This window comes from Solanum stenotomum, unplaced genomic scaffold, assembly GCF_019186545.1.
Source record: "Solanum stenotomum isolate F172 unplaced genomic scaffold, ASM1918654v1 scaffold16320, whole genome shotgun sequence".
Classification (NCBI taxonomy): Eukaryota; Viridiplantae; Streptophyta; class Magnoliopsida; order Solanales; family Solanaceae; genus Solanum; species Solanum stenotomum.
The window spans coordinates 183,035-205,734 of NW_026023996.1; the positions used below are offsets into that span (position 1 = coordinate 183,035).

General features: G+C 31.9%; 3 protein-coding genes and 1 pseudogene across 5 annotated transcripts in view; 3 read left to right on the top strand and 1 right to left on the bottom strand.

The window, feature by feature from the left end:
• LOC125850345 (uncharacterized) overlaps positions 1 to 598 on the top strand; it is an 8,534-nt gene extending 7,936 nt beyond the window's left edge. Inside the window, exon 4 of the mRNA XM_049530194.1 lies at positions 230 to 598. Within this exon, the coding sequence (XP_049386151.1) occupies positions 230 to 368 (139 nt within the window). The 3' untranslated portion in view covers positions 369 to 598. The remainder of the gene's footprint in view (positions 1 to 229) is intronic.
• LOC125850337 (two-component response regulator ORR24-like) overlaps positions 1 to 21,128 on the bottom strand; it is a 35,920-nt gene extending 14,792 nt beyond the window's left edge. Inside the window, exons 1-6 of one of the 2 annotated variants that reach the window (XM_049530184.1) lie at positions 20,544 to 21,128; positions 19,340 to 19,492; positions 18,772 to 19,164; positions 18,590 to 18,666; positions 16,727 to 18,007; positions 15,329 to 15,401 (exon numbers count right to left, since the gene is read on the bottom strand). In XM_049530184.1, coding sequence (XP_049386141.1) covers positions 15,330 to 15,401; positions 16,727 to 18,007; positions 18,590 to 18,666; positions 18,772 to 19,164; positions 19,340 to 19,492; positions 20,544 to 20,691 — 2,124 coding nt within the window. In that variant the 5' untranslated portion in view covers positions 20,692 to 21,128 and the 3' untranslated portion in view covers position 15,329. Of the gene's footprint in view, positions 1 to 15,096; positions 15,402 to 16,726; positions 18,008 to 18,589; positions 18,667 to 18,771; positions 19,165 to 19,339; positions 19,493 to 20,543 lie in introns of those variants that run through there. The other variant, XM_049530183.1, reaches the window with a different exon arrangement.
• LOC125850348 (uncharacterized) lies at positions 3,561 to 12,839 on the top strand. Of its 2 annotated transcripts, none has more exons than XM_049530200.1 (4): positions 3,561 to 3,670; positions 3,757 to 3,822; positions 12,205 to 12,242; positions 12,507 to 12,839. In XM_049530200.1, the coding sequence occupies exons 1-4, from the start codon at positions 3,593 to 3,595 to the stop codon at positions 12,640 to 12,642; spliced, it is 318 nt and encodes a 105-aa protein (XP_049386157.1). In that variant the 5' UTR covers positions 3,561 to 3,592; the 3' UTR covers positions 12,643 to 12,839. The 2 variants fall into 2 exon arrangements, with proteins under 2 accessions (XP_049386157.1, XP_049386156.1); XM_049530199.1 differs by lacking the exons at positions 12,205 to 12,242; positions 12,507 to 12,839 and adding exons at positions 3,903 to 3,940; positions 4,177 to 4,408.
• LOC125850388 (U2 spliceosomal RNA) lies at positions 14,937 to 15,049 on the top strand (annotated as a pseudogene).
• Positions 21,129 to 22,700: the final 1,572 nt, after the last annotated feature.

Below are 22,700 nucleotides of genomic sequence, written 5' to 3' on the forward strand. Positions count from 1 at the left end.
TTTTTTTTTTTTTAGATGATTGTTGTTGTGTACAATCTTCGTTTGGAAGATAACAATTAATTCGAACCACAAATCAGATTTAAACTGGTAAATTGGAATGTGATTTTTTTTTTTTTTTGATCTATTTAAACTTTGTATTCACTTAATAATACAATATAAAATGCTTTATGAAACAATACTTAACAACAAGGTTTAATGTTTATTGTGATTTTTTGCTCTGTTTTCGTAGCGATCTCTGGTTGAATGCTCCAGCTTGCATTCGCTCCCCACCTTATGCGACCTTGTATGGCATTGAAGAAAGTAGAAACTTGCTCCGGGAGGACCGCAGAAAACTAAAAAAATCCCTGGCATCACCTTTAAGTTGGTAGTCCTCTTTGATTATTCCTATCGGCTATCTCGTGATCTAACTATCTATTAGGACTGAAGTTAATCGTAGTTATGAAGCTTTTGTTTAACACTATCAATTAGACTGAAGTTAATCGTAGTTCTGAAGCTTTTGCTTAACATATTATGTTATGATCGATTTGTTTATTTCCATGTATTAAGTAACTATTTGGGATCTATATGCTATGGCTATCTACCTTTTTTCATATGTGTTTATCGCGTTTTCTCTAACTCTAGTTCAATATTGTTGTTGTTCTTTAGTTGGTTGCGTAAACTTTGTGTCTTTTTCTACATTTTCATCAGTATTTGCAAGTTCAAGCTCTTGATCTGTGGTTTATTCATTCAACATTGTTGTTATATCTTTTTTTATTGGCTTAACAAGTTTTATGAATCAACTTATCTTCTTTTCTTCCTCTCAACTGTTCCAGTGCTTTGTTTAACGCTGTCTATTAGACTGAAGTTAATCATAGTTCTGAAGCTTTTGCTCAATACTATACAAAGATCGGTTTGTTTATTTCCATGTATTGAGTAACTAATTGGGATCTATATGCTATGGTTATCTACCTTTATGATTATGTGCTTATCCCGTTTTCTCTAACTTTAGTTCAATATAGTTGTTGTTCTTTAGTTGGTTGCGTAAACTTTGTTTCTTTTTCTACATTTTCATCAGTATTCGCAAGTTCAGGCCCTTGATCTGTGGCTTATTCGTTTAACATTGTTGTTATATCTTTGTTTATTGGCTTAACAAGTTTTATGGATCAACTTATCTTCTTTTCTTCCTCTCAACTGTTCAAGTGCTTTGTTTAACGCTATCTGTTAGACTGAAGTTAATCATAGTTCTGAAGCTTTTGCCTAACATTATGTTAAGATCGGTTTGTTTATTTCCATGTATTAAGTTACTAATTGAGATCTATATGCTATGGTTATTGACCTTTTTGCTTATGTGCTTATCGCGTTTTCTCTAACTTTAGTTCAATATAGTTGTTGTTCTTTAGTTGGTTGCGTAAACTTTGTGTCTTTTTCTACATTTTCATCAGTATTTGCAAGTTCAAGCTCTTGATCTGTCGCTTATTCATTTAACATTGTTGTTATATCTTTGTTTGTTGGCTTAACAAGATTTATGAATGAACTTATCTTCTTTTCTTCCTCCCAACTGTTCAAGTGCTTGTCGCGTTTTCTCTAACTTTACTTCAACATTATTTATCTCCTTCTGTTTCGTTATATTTGAATTTGACCATTGATTCTTCGTGTCTGTTCGATCCTACATTTTGCTCAATATTTTGACCAAGACCAAAAACATATTTCAAAAATTGGATTGTTTTGTTCATTTGCTTAACATGATGGTTATTATATCTTTGCTTCATGATCTTGGTTAAAAAGTTTTATGGATCAATTTATCTTTCCAATTTTCATAATGGTTGAAAGCAAAATGTTTTCATCTTGTTATTTGATTGTGAGGAAACTTTCTATTTCATCATATATGTAGACACTCTTGCAGTACTTTTGTTTGTGAAAGATCAATGCCAAGGGGTTTGCTATCGTAACCTTATTTTTTTTCATATCTAGTACTTTTCTTAATTATAATCCCCAGTAAAAATTCTGGAATTACAGGAGCAAGTTTTAATTATTTGTATAACCAATTACATCAAATATGATATTCTTAGTCAAATAGTATTCTCAAATAATGCCGAGGTATCTAGTATAATTTTATAAGCAAGGTATGAGAAAGGTAAAGTGTATGTAATCTTACCCTTACCTCGTGGAGGTAGAGAGCGAGAGATTGTTTTTGTTGACTCGAATAACGCCAAATATACATAACAAATAACACAAAAAGCATAACACAGCATTTAGAAAAAACAAGAAGCAATAACAAAAATCAAATAATGCGCTATTTATTTTAATTGTTGTTGAATGCAACCTAATTATTCTTCAGTAAAGTATAATGCACGTATTTGTAATAATTTTTAGGCATAAGACATAAAATAGACATTTTATCTTGACTTCAACAAGAAACTAGTATCTAAACACCTCAACGTGTTCCATTGTGTTAGTTGAACACTCCAACTTAGAAAATGATCATCTAAGCACCTTCAAAATTCATGTGTTACATCAACTTCGAGTGTATATGAGATACAATTGGGAATGAGTTAAAGTGTATAGATGTGCATTCTCTTAGTTATCTTTTGATCATGAAACATTAGCTTAAGCACACTTTTATACCTTTTATCCATGTTTGGCATTATCTATATGCGTACCTACGAAAATATTTAAATTTTGCTATTTAACTTTGATTATTCCTATCGGTTATCTCGTGATTTAACTATCTAGGGGTCATTTGGTTACTAGTTAGAATTATGCATGTATTAGTTATGTAGTAATTAGTTATGCAGGTACTATTATGCACGTATTTGTTAGGCAGATATTAATTATGCAGATATTAGCTATGTAAATATTAGTTATGTATGTATTATTTATGTAGGATTTAATTCGATAGAAATTACGCTACATAAACTATTATACTTATTGAATATTTAAGACTTTTAGCTTTTTTACTGCATTCATAACAACTGATGAACAAGGCAAGAAAACATTATAATTCTACACACCAAATAAGGGAGAAATGAGAAGAAGATGAAGAAAATTCATTTGTTCAAGACAAATGAATACACATGTTTACCAAGAAAATTCATAAAATGGATACACATATATGCAATTTGTATCAACTATATTTGTATTATGTATCAATTGTATTTGTGATACAATGAATACAATATTCATTCATCCTCCTCGTCCCTCTCTCGATCTCGATCTCGATCTCGATCTCGATCTCGATCTCACTTGCCTCTCTTCTCCCCCTCTCGATCTTGCTCGCCTCTCTCAATCTTGCTTATCTCTCTCTTCCTAATATATATTCATTTTGATACAAATCAATTTGTATTTATATTTTTTCCTCTGAAATCCAAAAAAAATACAAATGCATAGAAAAACCAAAGTGTAGCTATAAATTATAATGAGTGAAACCGTAGTTAAGAAATCTTATTATTTGTTAATTATGAAAATTCCCGATAAATTAAAATAACCCTACATTTTATTTTCAAATTATTATACTTTATACCTCGGCCCAACCTATTCCAAGGTTTGTTTTTTTTTTTTTTGTTTCGTCTCCACTCTACAACAAAAGGCACAATAGAAATGGAAAAGGGCATCGATGGAGATGGAGAAGGAGAAGCAGGAACAGAATGAAGAACATCACATTGATATGAAGCAGAAGACGGAGAATCAACAGGTTTTCTTCGTACTTTTTGATTACATCTCTGATATATAGTTCTTCTTCAATTTTAATCTGAATTTTCCCCCATTTTTAAAACGTAGGATGAGGTTGTTAAAGCTCGTCGGCCTTTGAAACTGTCTCGCAAAAACACTCTGCATCCCAAAGAGGTGATTATACTCTATTTTGTTTTGTTTTTATTCACTGATTTCTGTAACTGATTTTCTATTCAAATTTGTTTATGTTTCAGAGCGTCCATGACCTCCTCAGATTCGGATGCAGCGAAAAGTGAGTTTTTTTTTTTTTTTTAGATGATTGTTGTTGTGTACAATTCTCGTTTGGAAGATAACAATTAATTCGAACCACAAATCAGATTTAAACTGGTAAATTGGAATGTGATTTTTATTTTTTTTTATCTATTTAAACTTTGTATTCACTTAACAATACAATATAATATGCTTTATGAAACAATACTTAACAACAAGGTTTAATGTTTATTGTGATTTTTTGCTCTGTTTTCGTAGCGATCTCTGGTTGAATGCTCCAGCTTGCATTCGCTCCCCACCTTATGCGACCTTGTATGGCATTGAAGAAAGTAGAAACTTGCTCCGGGAGGACCGCAGAAGACTAAAAGAATCCCTGGCATCACCTTTAAGTTGGTAGTCCTCTTTGATTATTCCTTTCGGCTATCTCGGGATCTAACTATCTGTTAGGACTGAAGTTAATCGTAGTTATGAAGCTTTTGTTTAACACTATCAATTAGGCTGAAGTTAGTCGTAGTTCTTAAGCTTTTGCTTAACATATTATGTTAAGATCGGTTTGTTTATTTCCATGTATTAAGTAACTATTTGGGATCTATATGCTATGGCTATCTGCCTTTTTGCATATGTGTTTATCGCGTTTTCTCTAACTCTAGTTCAATATTGTTGTTGTTCTTTAGTTGGTTGCGAAACTTTGTGTCTTTTTCTACATTTTGATCAGTAGTCGTAAGTTCAAGCCCTTGATCTGTGGCTTATTCATTTAACATTGTTGTTATATCTTTGTTTATTGGCTTAACAAGTTTTATGAATCAACTTATCTTCTTTTCTTCCTCTCAACTGTTCAAGTGCTTTGTTAGACTGAAGTTAATCATAGTTCTGAAGCTTTTGCCTAACATTATGTTAAGATCGGTTTGTTTATTTCCATGTATTAAGTTACTAATTGAGATCTATATGCTATGGTTATCGACCTTTTTGCTTATCGCGTTTTCTCTAACTTTAGTTCATTATAGTTGTTCTTTAGTTGGTTGCGTAAACTTTACGTCTTTTTCTACATTTTCATCAGTATTTGCAAGTTCAAGCTCTTGATCTGTGGCTTATTCATTTAACATTGTTGTTATATCTTTGTTTGTTGGCTTAACAAGATTTATGGATGAACTTATCTTCTTTTCTTCCTCCCAACTGTTCAAGTGCTTGTCGCGTTTTCTCTAACTTTACTTCAACTTTATTTATCTCCTTCTGTTTCGTTATATTTGAATTTGACCATTGATTCTTCGTGTCTGTTCGATCCTACATTTTGCTCAATATTTTGACACAATGACTAAAAATCGCTGCCCTTTGTCCAAAAATTTTATTCTTGTTTTTCCTTACATCGCTGCAGGGGCAGCGTTTTTACTTCATCCATGTCACTACTCTTCCTTTTTCCACCTTCTTTCATCACTTATCTTCCTCTTTTTTACTTCTTCCATTTAAGAAGTTAAATAATTCATATTCTTAATGCTCTCTCTTTTGTTCTTCAAATTAAATGTCTTCAAATGTCCAAAACTCAACCCCATCACCATCTTCACTATCAACATATGCCTCATAAAAGAATATTGAATTAAAAAACGAACTTCAAAAGGGCAAGATTAAACACATCAAAAAAAAAATTCCTGATTTTTTTTTTAATTTTATCAAATTCGCTGAAAGTATAGCGGTTTTAAAAAAAAACTTTCTTTTTTTGCATGTTTTTTCCAACGGATTCTTGTTTTCCGGCTTAACAAAATGTATTTTGTTGGCAGATACTAAGTAGGCGAACATGTCTTGTTGATGAGATTTACAACCTCTAGTGTGTTAACACAGTCTCTAGTGTGTTAAATCCTACATGTTTAAAGTTTATATTTTTACAAGTCTTTTTCCTATGAAACTATGTAAATATATATATTATAAGTGAGAAGCTCCAAAGTGAAAAGTTGATTTACCATTTTACCCCTCTACTAAATTAAAATTTGATTAAATATAAATATTTTAATTACATAATGGTAGAATTTGAAGTTCTTAAGCCCTTTAAAAATTAAATTATCTTTTTCTTGATAAATGAGTACATTGATATTGCTTTTAATCGTAATCATAAATCTCATAATGGAAGAATTTGAAAAGTTATGATATGGAAAGTCATTCATTAGAAATCAATTTCAGAATTAAAATTTGAATATAAAGGGTCATTTCTTAATGCTATTTAAGAACCAACTTACAAAGATGGAAGCTCACAATAGGAAATCGAATTAAGGAAATTGCATAATTCAACATGAGAAGATAAGATAGTTAGAAGTTGCAAGCGAGGATAACCAAAAAAATGCTGAAAATTGGTAATCAAGAAGAAAAAATAGCAGCGGAAAAAAAGAGAGTTAATTTAATACATGTGTATTTAACAATGAACAATTTTATGCTGATATGNACAGTCTCTAGTGTGTTAAATCCTACATGTTTAAAGCTTATATTTTTACAAGTCTTTTTCCTATGAAACTATGTAAATATATATATTATAAGTGGGAAGCTCCAAAGTGAAAAGTTGATTAGGGAAATTGCACAATTCAACATGAGAAGATAAGAGAGTTTGAAGTTGCAACTTGCAAGTGATGATAACCAAAAAAATGCTGAAAATTGGTAATCAAGAAGAAAAAATAGCAGCGGAAAAAAAAGAGAGTTAATTTAATACATGTGTAGTATTTAACAATGAACAATTTTATGTTGATATGTTGTCTCTAACAATAACAAAGTTTTCTTGTCAGAGCAGGAGGACTTTCTTTGCAATATCCTCAACTTTTTGTTCTTGCTTTCTTTCTCCATTATAGAATTTTTCTTCCATGAAACATTTAGAATTGTATGGGCGTTGGACTTGAAGTATAGATATCAATTTAAGGTATATGTAGAAATTTTTTAATTGTGCATTTAAATGAGAAACATTATTCATTTTTGCACATACTAATATATCATATGTTTGGACCTAATAACTTAAAAATGTAACTCATTATTTTAGTTACCAAACTAAATTTTGCAGGTTCAACAAATGTCTAATCATTTGACATACAATAAAGAAGTTATTTGAATATATTGATTGTTCATCTATTTTAAATTATATTGTATTTTTTTGAATAGCTTGCAATACTGATTAAAATGTGATTTTGACAGTAATTCATACCTTTCACAGGACTCACGTGTAGTCTTACTAAAAGTAGGAAGCTCCAAAGATGAAAAGTTGGATTATCATTTTACCCCTAGACTAAATTAAACATCTAATTAATTAAATAATACTATTTTAATTATATTTTGAATTGTAAGCTATTTATTAGAAACGAAATGTAGAAGAACAAGAGCCAATTAGGATTTCTAGATTTTTAAATAAGTACATGAATCAAGGTTTTCCCATTTTTTTTAATTAATTAAATAATATTATTTTAATTATTTTTTTACTTGTAAGTTATTTATTAAAAAGGGAATGTGGAAGAACAAGAGTCAATTAGGATTTCTAGAATTTTAAGTAAGTGCATGAATCAAGGTTTTCCCTCATTTAATCTTAAATTAAAGAATATGAAGAGTTGTAGCTAAATCAATATATACCACTATCAAATACAAATTTGTCATCTTTGTTGCACTTTAATTCTTTAGTTATTTCCTTCTAATTAAGTTTCCTTAGTTATAAATTTGAATTACTTAATTGCCTTCTACTTAATGAGAAGGAGAGTTTCATCTTCTACTAATTAACGTTAAAACATTTTATCTTCCTGAAATGTATAACTATTAATTTAATTTCAATATTTTTACTCTATTCTATAAGACAAGAGAGACATTTTAAGGAAGTTAATCATAAGGTAGTGTGTCTCTATGTTTGTTTTTGCTACTTTATTTTGTCTTTTAAAACAAATATAAAATTTATATATCGAAATTATAATAAGGGGCCGGGATGACTAAATACAAAAGAGTTTCTTCTTATGAGTCAACTATACACTATAAACATTTATCATTTTACTTTTCATATTTTTGTTGTAACTCAAACCCAATTTAATTTAAAAGAAATTATGTGATTTTTAATAATTCATATTCATCGTTATGGAGTACACGTGCATCGCACGTGCTCAAAGTAGGAAGCTTTAAAATGTCTACACTAAATTATAATATTATAAATCATTTAATTAATCATTAAACAATAAAACATGTATCATATTACAAGTGGAAAGACCTTAAATGAAAATTTACATTATAATCAATCATAGTATCATACTTTCACATTTTTTTCATCAATTTTATAAATATTTATTGTCTTAATGACTTAATAAAATGCCCATGCCATAAATGTTGAAGTAAATTCCACTAGCAATATCTCTAAGAGAAAAGACCAAATAACCACTTAATACACAAATAATACTAATTCAATTGGTTTGCATTTCAACACAATTAGGAGTTTTTTTTCTTTTGCATTATCTTTTTCAAGTAGACAAACGTATACATTATTATAGGTAGAGAAATATATCTCAAATCTAATATAAAAATTGCGTGAAATGTTCTGTGAAAAAAAACATTTTAAAGAAATATTGTATTCTTTTACATCATAGAGAAACATGTATGCATGTTTAATATAAAGTAATTATTATATAAATAGTATCAAAACTATCTTAATTTATATTTTAACTTTACAAATATTAAATCCATTTTGAATGTATGTGTAAGGAGATTAAAATATAAGATTAATATTCATTATGCTTAGAAATTTGTATTTTTCGATATACTTTAATATCTATTTTTATCATCTAATATATAAATTGAAATTGTATATAAGATTTTGACACCAACTAATAGAAATATACGTGTAACGCACGTAACCAAAACTAGTAGTATTAAAAGTGTGTGGTTTGTATTTGAATCCTCTGTGAAATGTTGTGAACAAGTTTTGATAGTTCCCCCATTTTTATGTCCCCGTGTCCCCCTCCGGCTACATGGGGCGAAAAAAGGGAAGGAAGGTATGGTGTTTCTCGCGCTTTTGACATATCGGGCCCAGTGTGAGGCTTGCACGACAGGTTATTAACTATGTTTTCTTTGATGCAAAGTTTCTTGGATGCAAAGTTACATCAATTGTTGGTATTGGTAACTTTGTGTTGAAGCAATAAAGCATAGGGGACCATATGTTTGTTGGATTAGACATTTGGATGCACGGTTTATTGTACTTGTTTGGTAGAATTCAGCAATTTGAATTGAATTGAAATTTATGAAGTTTATCAAACCTATGAACATATTTTGTCAAAGTATACTGTATGAAAATTTATCAAACCTAAGTTTGATTTACTAGACTAAACTTGTATTGGATATTTACTTTCAATTATCAATTATCAAATTAACGAAATTTATTTTGAAAATACTGAATTACCAAACTAAAGTCTAGAACTAAAACCTAAGGGTCGTTCAATATGAAGTATGAGGATTTAGATATTTAATTTTTATAAAAAGATACATTATTCGATTTTTTATTTTATAACCTACGTAAAATTCAACACGGCTTATTCCGTGTTTGGTTGTAAATGTAAGATGGTATACTTTATTTTGCGAAAGGCAAGAGATGAAAATAAAAATACAAAGATTAATAATCCATGCATTAAAAAGTTTAAACGATCAAACTAAGTCTTATAATAGTTTTTCAATTTTCTTAATAAGTAAACAAAACATGATTAAAAAAATCAGTTCTAATACAAAATTCAAAAGAATTATCAGCATGTCAAATAAAGAACAATGTACTGATTATTGCAAGGACAAGGCAAAACCTCTTCAATTTGTTTTCAATCCTTTTAGAATCTGTAAGGTTTTTAAAAAATATAGTAAATTTGCAATTATATAGTACTATTCTTGAACTAGATTAATGTTTGTGTCTTGGGTATACCTTGTAAAAATGAGATACATCTCCAACATAATGTTTTTACCAAAATACATATTGTGTGAAAATAAATCTAAGCATCGTTGCAACATAAAAACAAGAATTATTAAAGTAAATGAATGTCTTTACATATTACCGGACATTAACCTACTATCAAGAATAAAAAATGATGTCGAATTCAACGCATTCTGAATTTGATCTTCCAAAGCACCATTTGCTTGTAGTTGTTCCAATTCTTGAATCACAAATATACAATCATTCATCCGTTAAATATTCAACAAAAAAAAATGATGTTTTTCCTATCATAAATAAAAACTGTGAAAAGAAGAGTTACTACCTTCCTGATGACTGATGACAAGGAAATAATGAATTTTTCCAAATATTTTGTATAATAGAGATTTAGAATAATGAAATTTTGTAAAATATCAAATAATGTTCTACTGTCATTAATATTAGAAAATAACTATAGAGAAGAGAGATTCATACAAATTAATCATGTGTCAAGCATCAGATTGAACAAGTGACGTGATGACTTCAATCCTCAACCAGGCTATCTTTTAGGTATACAAGTAAATCATTCAATGGTATGTAATCAAATGTTAGAAAATATTTCTAAGAAGTTTGATATCCTTCCAGTTATTCTTTTGATCATGAAACATTAGCTTAAGCAATCTTTTATACCTGTTATCCATGTTTGGCATTATCTATATGCGTACCTACGAAAATATTTAAATTTTGCTATGTTAACTTTATTATTCCTATCGGTTATCTCGTGATTTAACTATCTAGGGGGCGTTTGGTTACTAGTTAGAACTATGCATGTATTAGTTATGTAGTAATTAGTTATGCAGGTACTATTATGCACGTATTTGTTAGGCATATATTAGTTATGCAGATATTAGCTATGTAAATATTAGTTATGTAGGTATTATTTATGTAGGATTTAGTTAGGTAGAAATTACGCTACATAAACTATTATACTTATTGAATATTTAAGACTTTTAGCTTTTTTACTGCATTCATAACAACTGATGAACAAGGCAAGAAAACGTTATAATTTTACACACCAAATAAGGGAGAAATGAGAAGAAGATGAAGAAACTTCGTGTGTTTAAGACAAATGAATACACATGTTTACCAAGAAAATTCATAAAATGGATACATATATGCAGTTTGTATCAACTGTATTTGTATTATGTATCAATTGTATTTGTGATACAATGAATACAATATCCATTCATCCTCCTCGTCCCTCTCCCGATCTCGCTCTCACTCGCATCTCTTCTCCCCCTCTCGATCTTGCCCGCCTCTCTCAATCTTGCTTATCTCTCTCTTCCTAATATATATTCATTTTGATACAAATCAATTTGTATTTATATTTTTTCCTCTGAAATCCAAAAAAAAATACAACGAATACAAATGCATAGAAAAACCAAAGTGTAGCTATAAATTATAATGAGTGAAACCGTAGTTAAGAAATCTTATTATTTGTTAATTATGAAAATTCCCGANACTCTACACACCAAATAAGGGAGAAATGAGAAGAAGAAGAAAATTCTTGTGTTTTAAGACAAATGAATACACATGTTTACCAAGAAAATTCATAAAATGGATACACATATATGCAATTTGTATCAACTGTATTTGTATTATGTATCAATTGTATTTGTGATACAATGAATACAATATCCATTCATCCTTCTCGTCCCTCTCTCGATCTCACTCACCTCTCTTCTCCCCCTCTCGATCTTGCTCGCCTCTCTCAATCTTGCTTATCTCTCTCTTCCTAATATATATTCATTTTGATACAAATCAATTTGTATTTATATTTTTTCCTCTTAAATCCAAAAAAATACAAATGCATAGAAAAACCAAAGTGTAGCTATAAATTATAATGAGTGAAACCGTAGTTAAGAAATCTTATTATTTGTTAATTATGAAAATTCCCGATAAATTAAAATAATCCTACATTTTATCTTAAAATTATTATACTTTATACCTCGGCCCAACCTATTCCAAGGTTTTTGTTTTTTTTTTGTTTCGTCTCCACTTTACAACAAAAGGCACAATAGAAATGGAAAGGGCATCGATGGAGAAGGAGAAGCAGGAACAGAATGAAGAACATCACATTGATAAGAAGCAGAAGACGGAGAATCAACAGGTTTTCTTCGTTTTTTTCGATTTCATCTCTGATATAGAGTTTTTCTTCAATTTTAATCTGAATTTTCCCCCCTTTTTAAAATTTAGGATGAGGTTGTTAAAGCTCGTCGGCCTCGGAAATTATCTTGCAAAAACACTCTGCATCCCAAAGAGGTGATTATGCTCTATTTTGTTTTGTTTTTAATCACTGATTTCTGTAACTGATTTTCTATTCAAATTTGTTTATGTTTCAGAGTCTCCACGACCTCCACAGCTTCGGATGCAGCGAATCGTACCTCTCTTTTCGAGTTTTTTTTTCTAGTTATTTTGTTTGTATAATTGTTATTGTGTACTGTACAATGCTCGTTTGGATTTTATCGTATCATATCGTTGAATCCATTATTATGTAAAGATAACAATTAATTCTAGGGAAGAGAGAACCATATAAATTAATCATGTGCCAGAAATCTGATTTGAACCACTAAATTGGAACTGGTTAACAACCATTCAAACAAGGTTTAATGTTTATTGTGATTTTTTGCTCCCGTTTTCGCAGGGATCTCTGGTTGAATCCTCCAGCTTGCATTCGCTCCCCACCTTATGCGACCTTGTATGGCATTGAAGCAAGTAGAATCTTGCTCCAGGAGGACCGCAGAAAACTAAAAAAATCCCTGGCATCACCTTTAAGGTGACTTGGTGCAGTACTGGTAGTCCTCTTTGATTATTCCTATCGGCTATCTCGTGATCTAACTATCTATTAGGACTGAAGTTAATCGTAGTTATGAAGCTTTTGTTTAACACTTTCAATTAGACTGAAGTCAATCCTAGTTCTGAAGCTTTTGCTTAACATATTATGTTAAGATCGGTTTGTTTATTTCCATGTATTAAGTAACTAATTGGGATCTATATGCTATGGTTATCTACCTTTTTGTTTTTGTGCTTATCGCATTTTCTCTAACTTTAGTTCAATATTGTTGTTGTTCTTTAGTTGGTTGCGTAAACTTTGTTTCTTTTCTACATTTTCATCAGTATTCGCAAGTTCAAGCCCTTGATCTGTGGCTTATTTGTTTAACATTGTTGTTATATCTTTGTTTATTGGCTTAACAAGTTTTATGGATCAACTTATCTTCTTTTCTTCCTCTCAACTGTTCAAGTGCTTTGTTTAACGCTATCTATTAGACTGAAGTTAATCATAGTTCTGAAGCTTTTGCCTAACATTATGTTAAGATCGGTTTGTTTATTTCCATGTATTAAGTTGCTAATTGAGATCTATATGCTATGGTTATCGACCTTTTTGCTTATCGTGTTTTCTCTAACTTTAGTTCATTATAGTTGTTGTTCTTTAGTTGGTTGCGTAAACTTTGTGTCTTTTTCTACATTTTCATCAGTATTTGCAAGTTCAAGCTCTTGATCTGTGGCTTATTCATTTAACATTGTTGTTATATCTTTGTTTGTTGGCTTAACAAGATTTATGGATGAACTTATCTCTTTTTCTTCCTCCCAACTGTTCTAGTGCTTGTCGCGTTTTCTCTAACTTTACTTCAACGTTATTTATCTCCTTCTGTATCGTTATATTTGAATTTGACCATTGATTCTTGGTTTCTGTACATTTTGCTCAATATTTTGATTAAGACGAAAAACCTATTTCTAAATTTGAATTTTTTTGTTCATTTACTTCTAACATGATGGTTATTATATCTTTGTTTCATGATCTTGGTTAAAAAGTTTTATGGATCAATTTATCATTCCAATTTTCATAATTGTCGAAATCAAAATGTTTTCATCGTCTTTGTTATTTCGAATTTTTTTTACCTGTTCCTTAAAAAAATAGAGTTCACCAATTTCCAATTTCATGTTTTAAATGAGAATAGTGGACAAGATTCAACAATTTTTTTATGAATGAAAAAGAATCAGAAAATTAGTAAATTACGAACTATTAGCAGGTCTATTCCATGTTTTTACCTCGTGGAGGAAGAGATCTTAGAGATTGTTTTGGAAAGACTCTCTACTCGAGTAATGTACATCAAAGAAAATACTTAAGTAAAGAGGACATAACAAATAATAGGAAAAGCATAACATGGCATTTAGAAGGATAAATAACAAGAAGCAATAACAATAATCAAATAATAATGCGATAATTGGAGCACAAAAAATAACAAGTAACAAAAATAACGACAAACACGAACATGTCCTACATTATTTTTCAGGAAAGTGATGCACGTATTTGTAATAATTTTTTGGCATAATACATAAATTAGACGTTTGAACTTGACTTCAACTAAAAACTAACCTCTATACACCTCAACTTGTTCCATTCTGGTAGTTGAACACTCCAAAACTTAGAAAATAATCATGAACTTACTTCTAAAATTTATGTCACATCAACGTTATGTGCCCACAAGATACAGTGAAAAAGAGTTGAAGTGTTTAATTATTGGTAATTTCTATCTTATGCTTTTATCTTTTTGAAGAAACGATTTGTCCTTCCCTTTTTTGGGTATAAATTTTGCTTTACGATTTTTCCTCTGTATAAAGCTAGGCCGTTTTCACTTGTGTCCCCAAGGTAGTTGCGATAGGGAATCTTAGTAGTCTAGTTGGTTAGCTATTTGAACTCCCGTTTTGTTATTGAAGGTTCAATTTCGCTGCATTGTGATCTCCTCTCCACTTCCCTACCCCAACACCCAATTTAAAATAAATAAATACTCCCTCTATCCCAATTTATATAGCACATTTCATTTTTCGAGAGTCAAACAATTTATGTTTGACTGGTAATTTACGCGTGAAATCTTCAAATTTTTTGAAATGGAATTTATATATTTATTAATTAGATTTAAAAGACTGAAAAATTTAGGGTCAACGATATATTTATTTGAATCTCGAAATGTGAAAAGTGACATAAATTGGGACGAAGGGAGTAAATGAGAAGGAAACTACGATAGCAGGGTAGTATAAAAGAGCTGGGCTGTAGACTGGGCTTTACAAAGCATTCCGTTCTATGCCTTTTGGCTAAAATAAAGTGCAGCATCAGTTCTTGCCAGTTTAATATCTTATACGTGGTTCATTGACTCACATGATATTTACTCATAAGTTGCACTATATATATGTGTACATTTCAAAAGAATCCGCATATATATATATATACAAAGTTGGAGACGAATGCAAATGATTCAGTTGAACTCACAGAACCGGCCCTTTAAAAGCAACAAGTAATTAGCATTTAAGAGTTTTCTACGATCGATAACAACGTTCCCGGACTGGAAAAGAACAATGAAAAAAAAGGCATAGTATGCATATATTGTTAAGAGACTCTTAAATGAGCAAATAACATTTTGCTATATCACTAGATCCTCTCCTTCCTAACTTGCTAGTTACAAAAACCTCATAAACCTGAACCAAGTGAATAAGCATCAAATCCGAATTCTCCTCCTTCTAACATGGCTCCATCTTGATCCTGCATTTTTTCAAACAAAATCATTTAGTACGTTAACACGCCAATGTCTAAGCTATGTTGCTCAGACTCTACGAAGATATCAATGGGTGCTTGTCAGATCTTCCAAAAGTGCATTTTGGAGGATCCAACACGGTTGTGACAACATTTTTTGAGAGTTTTAGCAACATAGTTAGACAGCAACAAACGAGTTGATTTCACAGATTATTAGCTGAGAGTTGAGTGACCATTTGAGAAATCAATCCACAACAAACCGACATAATAATGACCGTTAATCTTTGAGAAGAAATAACCGAGAGTATTCAAAATCCGTGCTTGTAATAGCAAAGGGGACTAACAAACTAAGAAGTCGAATCTAACATAGAATTATTCAACTGAAAAGAGATGCATAAAACAATGAGCTTTTAAAAGTTGAAGGCATCAATAGATGCATTAGGTGTTGATATTGATCGATTCGTACAAACTAAAAGAAACATTAGGATCAGACCTACCTGTAACTCATTTTCGTCTTCTTTTGTTAGTATAAACATATTTCAGTAGACCAAATAAACTATTTCTCAGACAGGCACAGTGAAGCTCGAAAACATATTTCTGTTTAGTGGAAAAGCTTTCGTCTTCCCTCATGAAAGCAGAAATTGCCTCTAGAGCACACCCTAGAAGGCATAGCTCGAACTGCTAGTAGCTTGTTAAGTTACTTTTCATTATTAAAGGTCTATTTTATGGAGAATTCCTATAAGTTGACTCATAACTATGTGAAGACATAGACCTCACTAGTTTGCATCCAAGACATAAAATTCCTCGAGTGACTAACTAACCCTGGCAATAAAAGGTGCTCCAAGTCCAAGTTACCACAGTAGCAGACAACCGGCAATGCCATTTAGTGGTGGTTTTTACTCCTCTTTGTGGTGGCGATAGAGAGTGTGCAGGGTGGTTTGTAACCCTCTAATCTCTATCGGTGTTGGTTACAAGGTAGTACAGGTATAACTTAAATCATCACTCTCGATGTCATATGAACAGATATATTTTTTTAAAAAAAATAACTTATAAACAGATATTTATCTACACTAGAAAGACCACCAAGTTAAGTAAGCATTCTTTCCTCAAGAAAACTTATCTGATCTATCACCACACCAGAGACCGGGGACTCAGGTCAAGTATTTAAAAAAGTAGTACGCTCAGCTGCTATTCAGGTCTCAAAATGCTTCTTTTTTTAAAAAAAAAAAGGTGTGCTGCCTAGGCCAGCTTGCGCACACCTCGTTTGAATCTATGACTAAACTTCAGAATAAAAGCTTCATAAATAAGACAAAGACCAAAAGAGGTTAGCTTACCCGTTTCATTTCACCCATAAGATCATCAAGGGAGCCATAGCCCTGAGGAAGAAAACCAACTTGTTGCTTTGTTGTCTGAAAGAGGTAGTCTTCATTTGTCTTTGTCCTCGAGTCATGAGTTAACTTTTCACTTTCACGATTGTGTATATGCATTGAAGAACCTCCATTTGATCTGCCAGTCAAAGAAGTCTCCACCCTTGTGCAGAACATATCATTGTTTTGGTCCATAGGATGAGTTAAAGAGGCAATTCCACCATTGCTAGAAACTTGAGAGCTCATGTTACCAAAAATATTGTTTGAATTGTGGGAATAATGTTGGTTCTGATCTGGCCACCGTTGGCAGGTTGCTTGGTTCATAATCTGAACAGCACCCCCTAAACTTTCACGGCATTGTGTTTCTCCTCTTGAAGCCTCAAAAGGTATGGAAACTATGGCGGAGGTTGAAAAATCAACAGGGTTGTTCTGCAAAAGAGGGCCAGTTGAAGTATCATTGTCTCGTACTCTGTCTTGAGGCAAATGGCTGTTGCTGAAAGGTTCATTTAACGGAAAGGAGGTTGACTGGAACTTCAGAGGCTGGAGAGAAGTTTGCCAATTCTCATTATATCTATCATGGTCCAGAAAATTGGAAGAACCACTTACACCAGTATTGAAGGCCTCAGAGCTAAAAGAGGCTATGTTGAGAGAAGTCTGATTACCAAATCCCGTCCCCGTCAGTGGTTGCTGGGAATTCACTTGAAGCAAAATAGGATTATTTGATACATTGGGCATAGAGCTGTTTGCGCTACCAACCAATCTAGAGTTAGTGAATGTACTGGCCGCTGTATGCAGTCCTGACTCATCCAAATGATTCAACTCTCCTATGTGTGTGGCACACTTACTCTGCTGCAGTTGATCAAGCTCCAACGATGCAGGAATCCCTTGGAACAAATTAGCATTCTGGCTTGCAGGTGGAACATTTGCATTAAATTTCATCAAGGCATTGATGGAGTTGTTACTCAAATTTTGACCATGATTAGGTTGGAGCATAGGTGAAGATGCTAGATTGTGAAGGCTTACACCAGAAGGACTATTTAGTCTGCCAAGCATGCCTCCTGATGCATATGATGATGATAAGCTAGCCTGACCGAACCTTCCTGATCCAGCCAACGTTCGAAAACCACCAAGCCCATCCAGTGAACCCATTCGCATGTACGCAGAATCTTTACCCCCTAATGCAGCGGCAGCCAAGTTGGCTTGCTGGGCATCTGCCGCATTGATCCTTTTCAAGAAGAGCCTATACTTCTGTGGCACAGAACGAAAGACAAATTAAATTTTTATACCTTTGTGCTTTTACTAAAAAGTACAGGACACGAAGGCCGAAGCACAGACAACTCCTGCAACACCTTTGTAACAACAACAAACCTGATCCCACAAGTGGAGTTTGAGGAGGGTAGAGAATAAGCAGACCTTACCCCAACCTTGGGAGGTAGAGAGGCTGATTCCGATAGACCCTCAGCTCAAGGAAAAGCATATCAAAACAGATCTGGAACACCTTTGTAATCGTTAAGACAATATTGGAGGAAACAATCTAGCTTAAGATCTGTATTGTTTCCCTTCATTATTTATCCACATGCATATTTAAACATGAAATGTTCGAATGAGCTAAATAACATTTGTGAAGACATAGCAAGAAATTTATTTTTCCTAAGATGTAGCAAGGGTATATGATTCTTCCTATTCTTGGTACATTCTTTTAACAGTCACCTCATCCATTTTCACATCTCAAAAAAGGTCTAGCCAAAAACCCCTAATTTTGTAAAATATAAAGAAACGGGACTCAAATGCAAACATAGGGAATTATAAAGAACAAAGAGAGAATAATGCCTGGAGATGGCTCGCCACATTCTCTCTTGTAAGTCCTTCAACATTCATCAGATCAAGAATCCTCTTAGGCACAGCTTCTGCATCAGAACGTTATTGAGAAATAAGTCCATTAATAGGGGAACATACATAAAAAAAAATAGACAAAGAATCTAAGATAACCACATTAATGCTAAAATACTCACTTTCAAGGCCTAACTGATGAACTGCTGTAACAAACTTCTTGTGAAGCTCTATAGCCCAAACAACACGAGGTTTCTTCTGAGTTCCAGGATCTTCATCGTCATTTCCATTTTCATCGCTTTCATATTCTTCATCCTTCCTTTTCTTGTTAACCTTCCCGTTTTGATCTGCATTACCTGAAAGCTGTGATCCTCTTTCACCTTCTCCGCCTCCCTGGTGAGCCTTGTCTTGATCATCAGACTTGTTTTGCTTCTTAGGCTCAACTTTCTTTTTCCTTATTACATGTTGCCATATATTCTTTAGCTCCTCAAGCCGGACAGGTTTCACCAAATAGTCACAAGCACCGTGAGTTATTCCCTTCATTACAAGTTTGCTATCACTGTTTGCTGACAACACTGGACAAGAAAAGGTCAATGGTCAAGAAACGAAACAAGCTTTAACGGATTACTTTGATATAAGCAAATTAAAAGATCTTCAATTCTTGATGCAAGAATATTTTATCTAACGGCAGCCAAGGGAAAAGAACATCAAGGACAGATATAAAATTAAGATAAATGAAGGTATTTATACTTATGACTGGAAGATCCATCTCGAGACCAACAAGCTCCAGAAGTTTAAAGCCATCCATATCAGGCATGTGGACATCACTGATCACCAAGTCAAATCTATCTTTGTTTTCCCTCAACATCTTCAACGCCGTTCTTGCTTGACTCGTCGTAGTTACTGTAAAACAACAGACCATTTTCAGAAAATGCAATTTCAATTTTGATTGGGAAACAATAACATTTCAGTCAGATGGAAAGAACCGAAAATAAATGAAGGAATTCAAGTTAGGAAGTTCCAAATCTCCAAATAAATTTACAATGATACACATAGTTGAACTCCAAAGCTGTCATGAATAACGACAAAAACTACGCCTCAGTTTCAAACAAGTTGGGGTCGACTATATTAATCTCACTTATTCATTTAAGTTCACATCATATAATCATCATACTAAACTAAATAGAACTGAAAATAAGTGTTACATACACACGTGCGCGTGCACACACACACCAAAGCTGTCATGAAAATCTCAGAGAAAACTAGGCTTCAAACCAGACTATCCAAAACGAGAGTACAAAAATGGAGAATTTCGACTTGATTATACTCCACAGTTAAGCTGTATACAACAACTGCGCCTCAATCCCAAACAAGTGGGAGACAGCTATCCATTTAAGTTCAACTGCACAGTCAAGTTGAAAAGGCCAAAATCAAATCAAAAGAACTTCAAGATTCCTTTTTTTATTTATGACTTCCATGGTTGAAAAAGACCACAGGGTCTTTCCGAAACAGCCTCTCGGCCTCCACGAGGTAGGAGTAAGGTATGCGTCCACTCTACCTCTGAGACCCCACTTGTGAGATTACACAGCATATATAGCTGTTGACTTTCATTGTTGAAAAGCAACAATCCAATTTAAAAGGAACATGAACCATGCATGAAGAGAAAAAGCAAAATTAACAGCAATTGAGAAACATGAAAAATCTTGGAACTATGAAAAACAAATTCTAAACCTTTTTTTTCTGGGAGTAGAAGATCTAAACTTCTCCTTATAAAAGTCTGAATCAGAACAAAGTTATGATTTTTTTCAGAATGGAACAGAAAACAACTTCCCAAACAGCAGAAATTGCAAATAGCATCAAACTGAATCAATTCAATAAATTTACCAACTACTCCAAATTGATAAACCAAAAAAATGAAATCTTTAAGGAAAAACATAGAAAAAAGCATAAATACCGTGATACTGGCATTTCCTAAGTAGTCCATCCAACAACTTCAAACAAATTGGGTCATCATCAACAGCAAGAACCTTCATACCAACTGGAAAATTATCATAGTTTTCCCTTTCACCACCCATATTTCCTCTAATTTCCTCCACAGTCATTTCAAGAACCACAAATTAAACAACCCCACAAGAGAAAAAAGACCACCCAAACAGAATCTGAAGAAAAAGATTACAACTTTAGCACAAAACCACAAAAGGGTCACTTTTCAAGAATCTTTCTGAAAACCCCAAATAAGAAAACACTTTGAATAAATCAAACAACTGATGAACAACAAGAAGAAAAACAAAAAGAGGGGATCTTTAGAGAGAAAGAGATAAAAAGAAAAGAAAAAAAGAGACAAGATTGGAACTTGGAGTTATAGTAAGTAATGATGGTGATTGGCCAGAACAAAGTGAATGGTTTTCAACTCAACAATACTCCAAATCATACAACTTTTTTTAAGTCATTACAACACAACCCCACCCCCTAAACTCTTCTTCACCATCAAGACCTCAACTTTTTCTCTGTGTTTGTCTTTTGCTTTTTTCTACCCACCCCCACCCCACCCCTATACTCTCTTCTTATCACAAAAAGTCATTGGTAATAATAAAAAAATGATTTTTTTTCCATTTGTGCTAATGTTATATATGGACATAAAGCTATTACTATGTTTTATGCAGTTGCCAGTTGAAGTGAATATATATTTTAGTCTTCTGTGAAGCTTTTTTTTTTCAACTTTACTCTCTTTTTTTAACTCATATATGGGAACCAGAAGCATGCTTATTTGGAACTGAGCTTTTTGTAGGCTTTTTAGAAGTTATCACATGTGACTCATCTTCATCTACATTATTCACATTTCAAGAAATCTTAGCCTTCCATTTTGGATATTCAGTGTCCAAACTAATCTTGACCACTTTACCTCTTACACTCCGTCCATAACGTATCGTATTGTATTGTATTGTTTGAATGAATATAACATTTGGATAGATTGTATCATTATCTGTTATTACATAATATTGCACGTCAACAATTTGAATGATAACTCTACCAGAAAAGTAGGATAAATGTAGAACTATTATAATATATCGTATTTTATTGTTTTAATGAATATGACGTTTGGAGAGATTGTATCATTATCTGTCGTTAGTATAATATAGTACAAGTAGAACTACTATATAAAGGCCGGGTGATAAATAAAATAAGATTATTAAATAACAAGTAACAATCAAAACGAATATGATATTTTTAAACTACAATACAATACCGTGGGTAACAACCATCCAAACAAGGTATTAATGATGAATTTTTGAGCGTGAGGTGTGAATTGAAATTTAGTTAGACTTCAGACATTTTTGTTAGATATCGCTTTATTTTTAATATAAGATCTTTTTTACTCAAATTTAAATTTAATCGACCTCTGACTAGGGATGAAAAATTAAGAAGAAAAAAATCTTATTTAATTGGTTATATGCTTAAGTTTTTTTGGATCTTACTTGGATTTATCTAATCTAATCTAGAAACATTGCAAAGTAAAAACACAAGTAAAGAACAATAGAAAGTGAGATGGTTGACTTGAAAATGTATGATTTATACAATAAAGTTATTGTTTAGGACTTTTTTTAAAATCTAAAAAAGCACTAAAACTTTAACAGAATGGGAAATTCATGAAGAAATATTTTCTAATTAATAATAATGATTTAGTACTTGAATGCTAATGATATTTTCCTTTTGTAGTAGTGTTTTACAACTTTCATTTCATTAGTTTCTTTGATTTGCGTGATTTAAGGTTTTATTTTTTGCAACTTTTTAAGGAATTGACTTCACATTAATTAATAAATTAATTGATTAATTAATTATATGAGTAGTCATCCATTAATTAGTTACAGCATTATTATTTCATGAGAAAATAGGGGTCTACAAACGAAATTAAATGATTGGCAATTTTTCCTTTTTGAAAAAAATAAAAGAAACACAAATTTCTATGGTATGTTTAGATGAAAGAATTAAGAATTTTCAAAATCGAACCAAAACTATAAATTAATTGTAAAATTGGTTTATTAGTATTAATTATCGAATTATTGGTTGGTGAATAGATTAAAATTTTATATTAGTTAACGATTTATCGTTG

Bases quoted from the DNA above. Each gene is read 5' to 3' on its own strand.
- LOC125850348 (XM_049530199.1), top strand. From the start codon at position 3,593: ATGGAGATGGAGAAGGAGAAGCAGGAACAGAATGAAGAACATCACATT. The intron at 3,823-3,902 runs GTGATTATACTC...TTTATGTTTCAG, and splicing joins ACACTCTGCATCCCAAAGAG to AGCGTCCATGACCTCCTCAG. The intron at 3,941-4,176 runs GTGAGTTTTTTT...CTGTTTTCGTAG, and splicing joins AGATTCGGATGCAGCGAAAA to CGATCTCTGGTTGAATGCTC.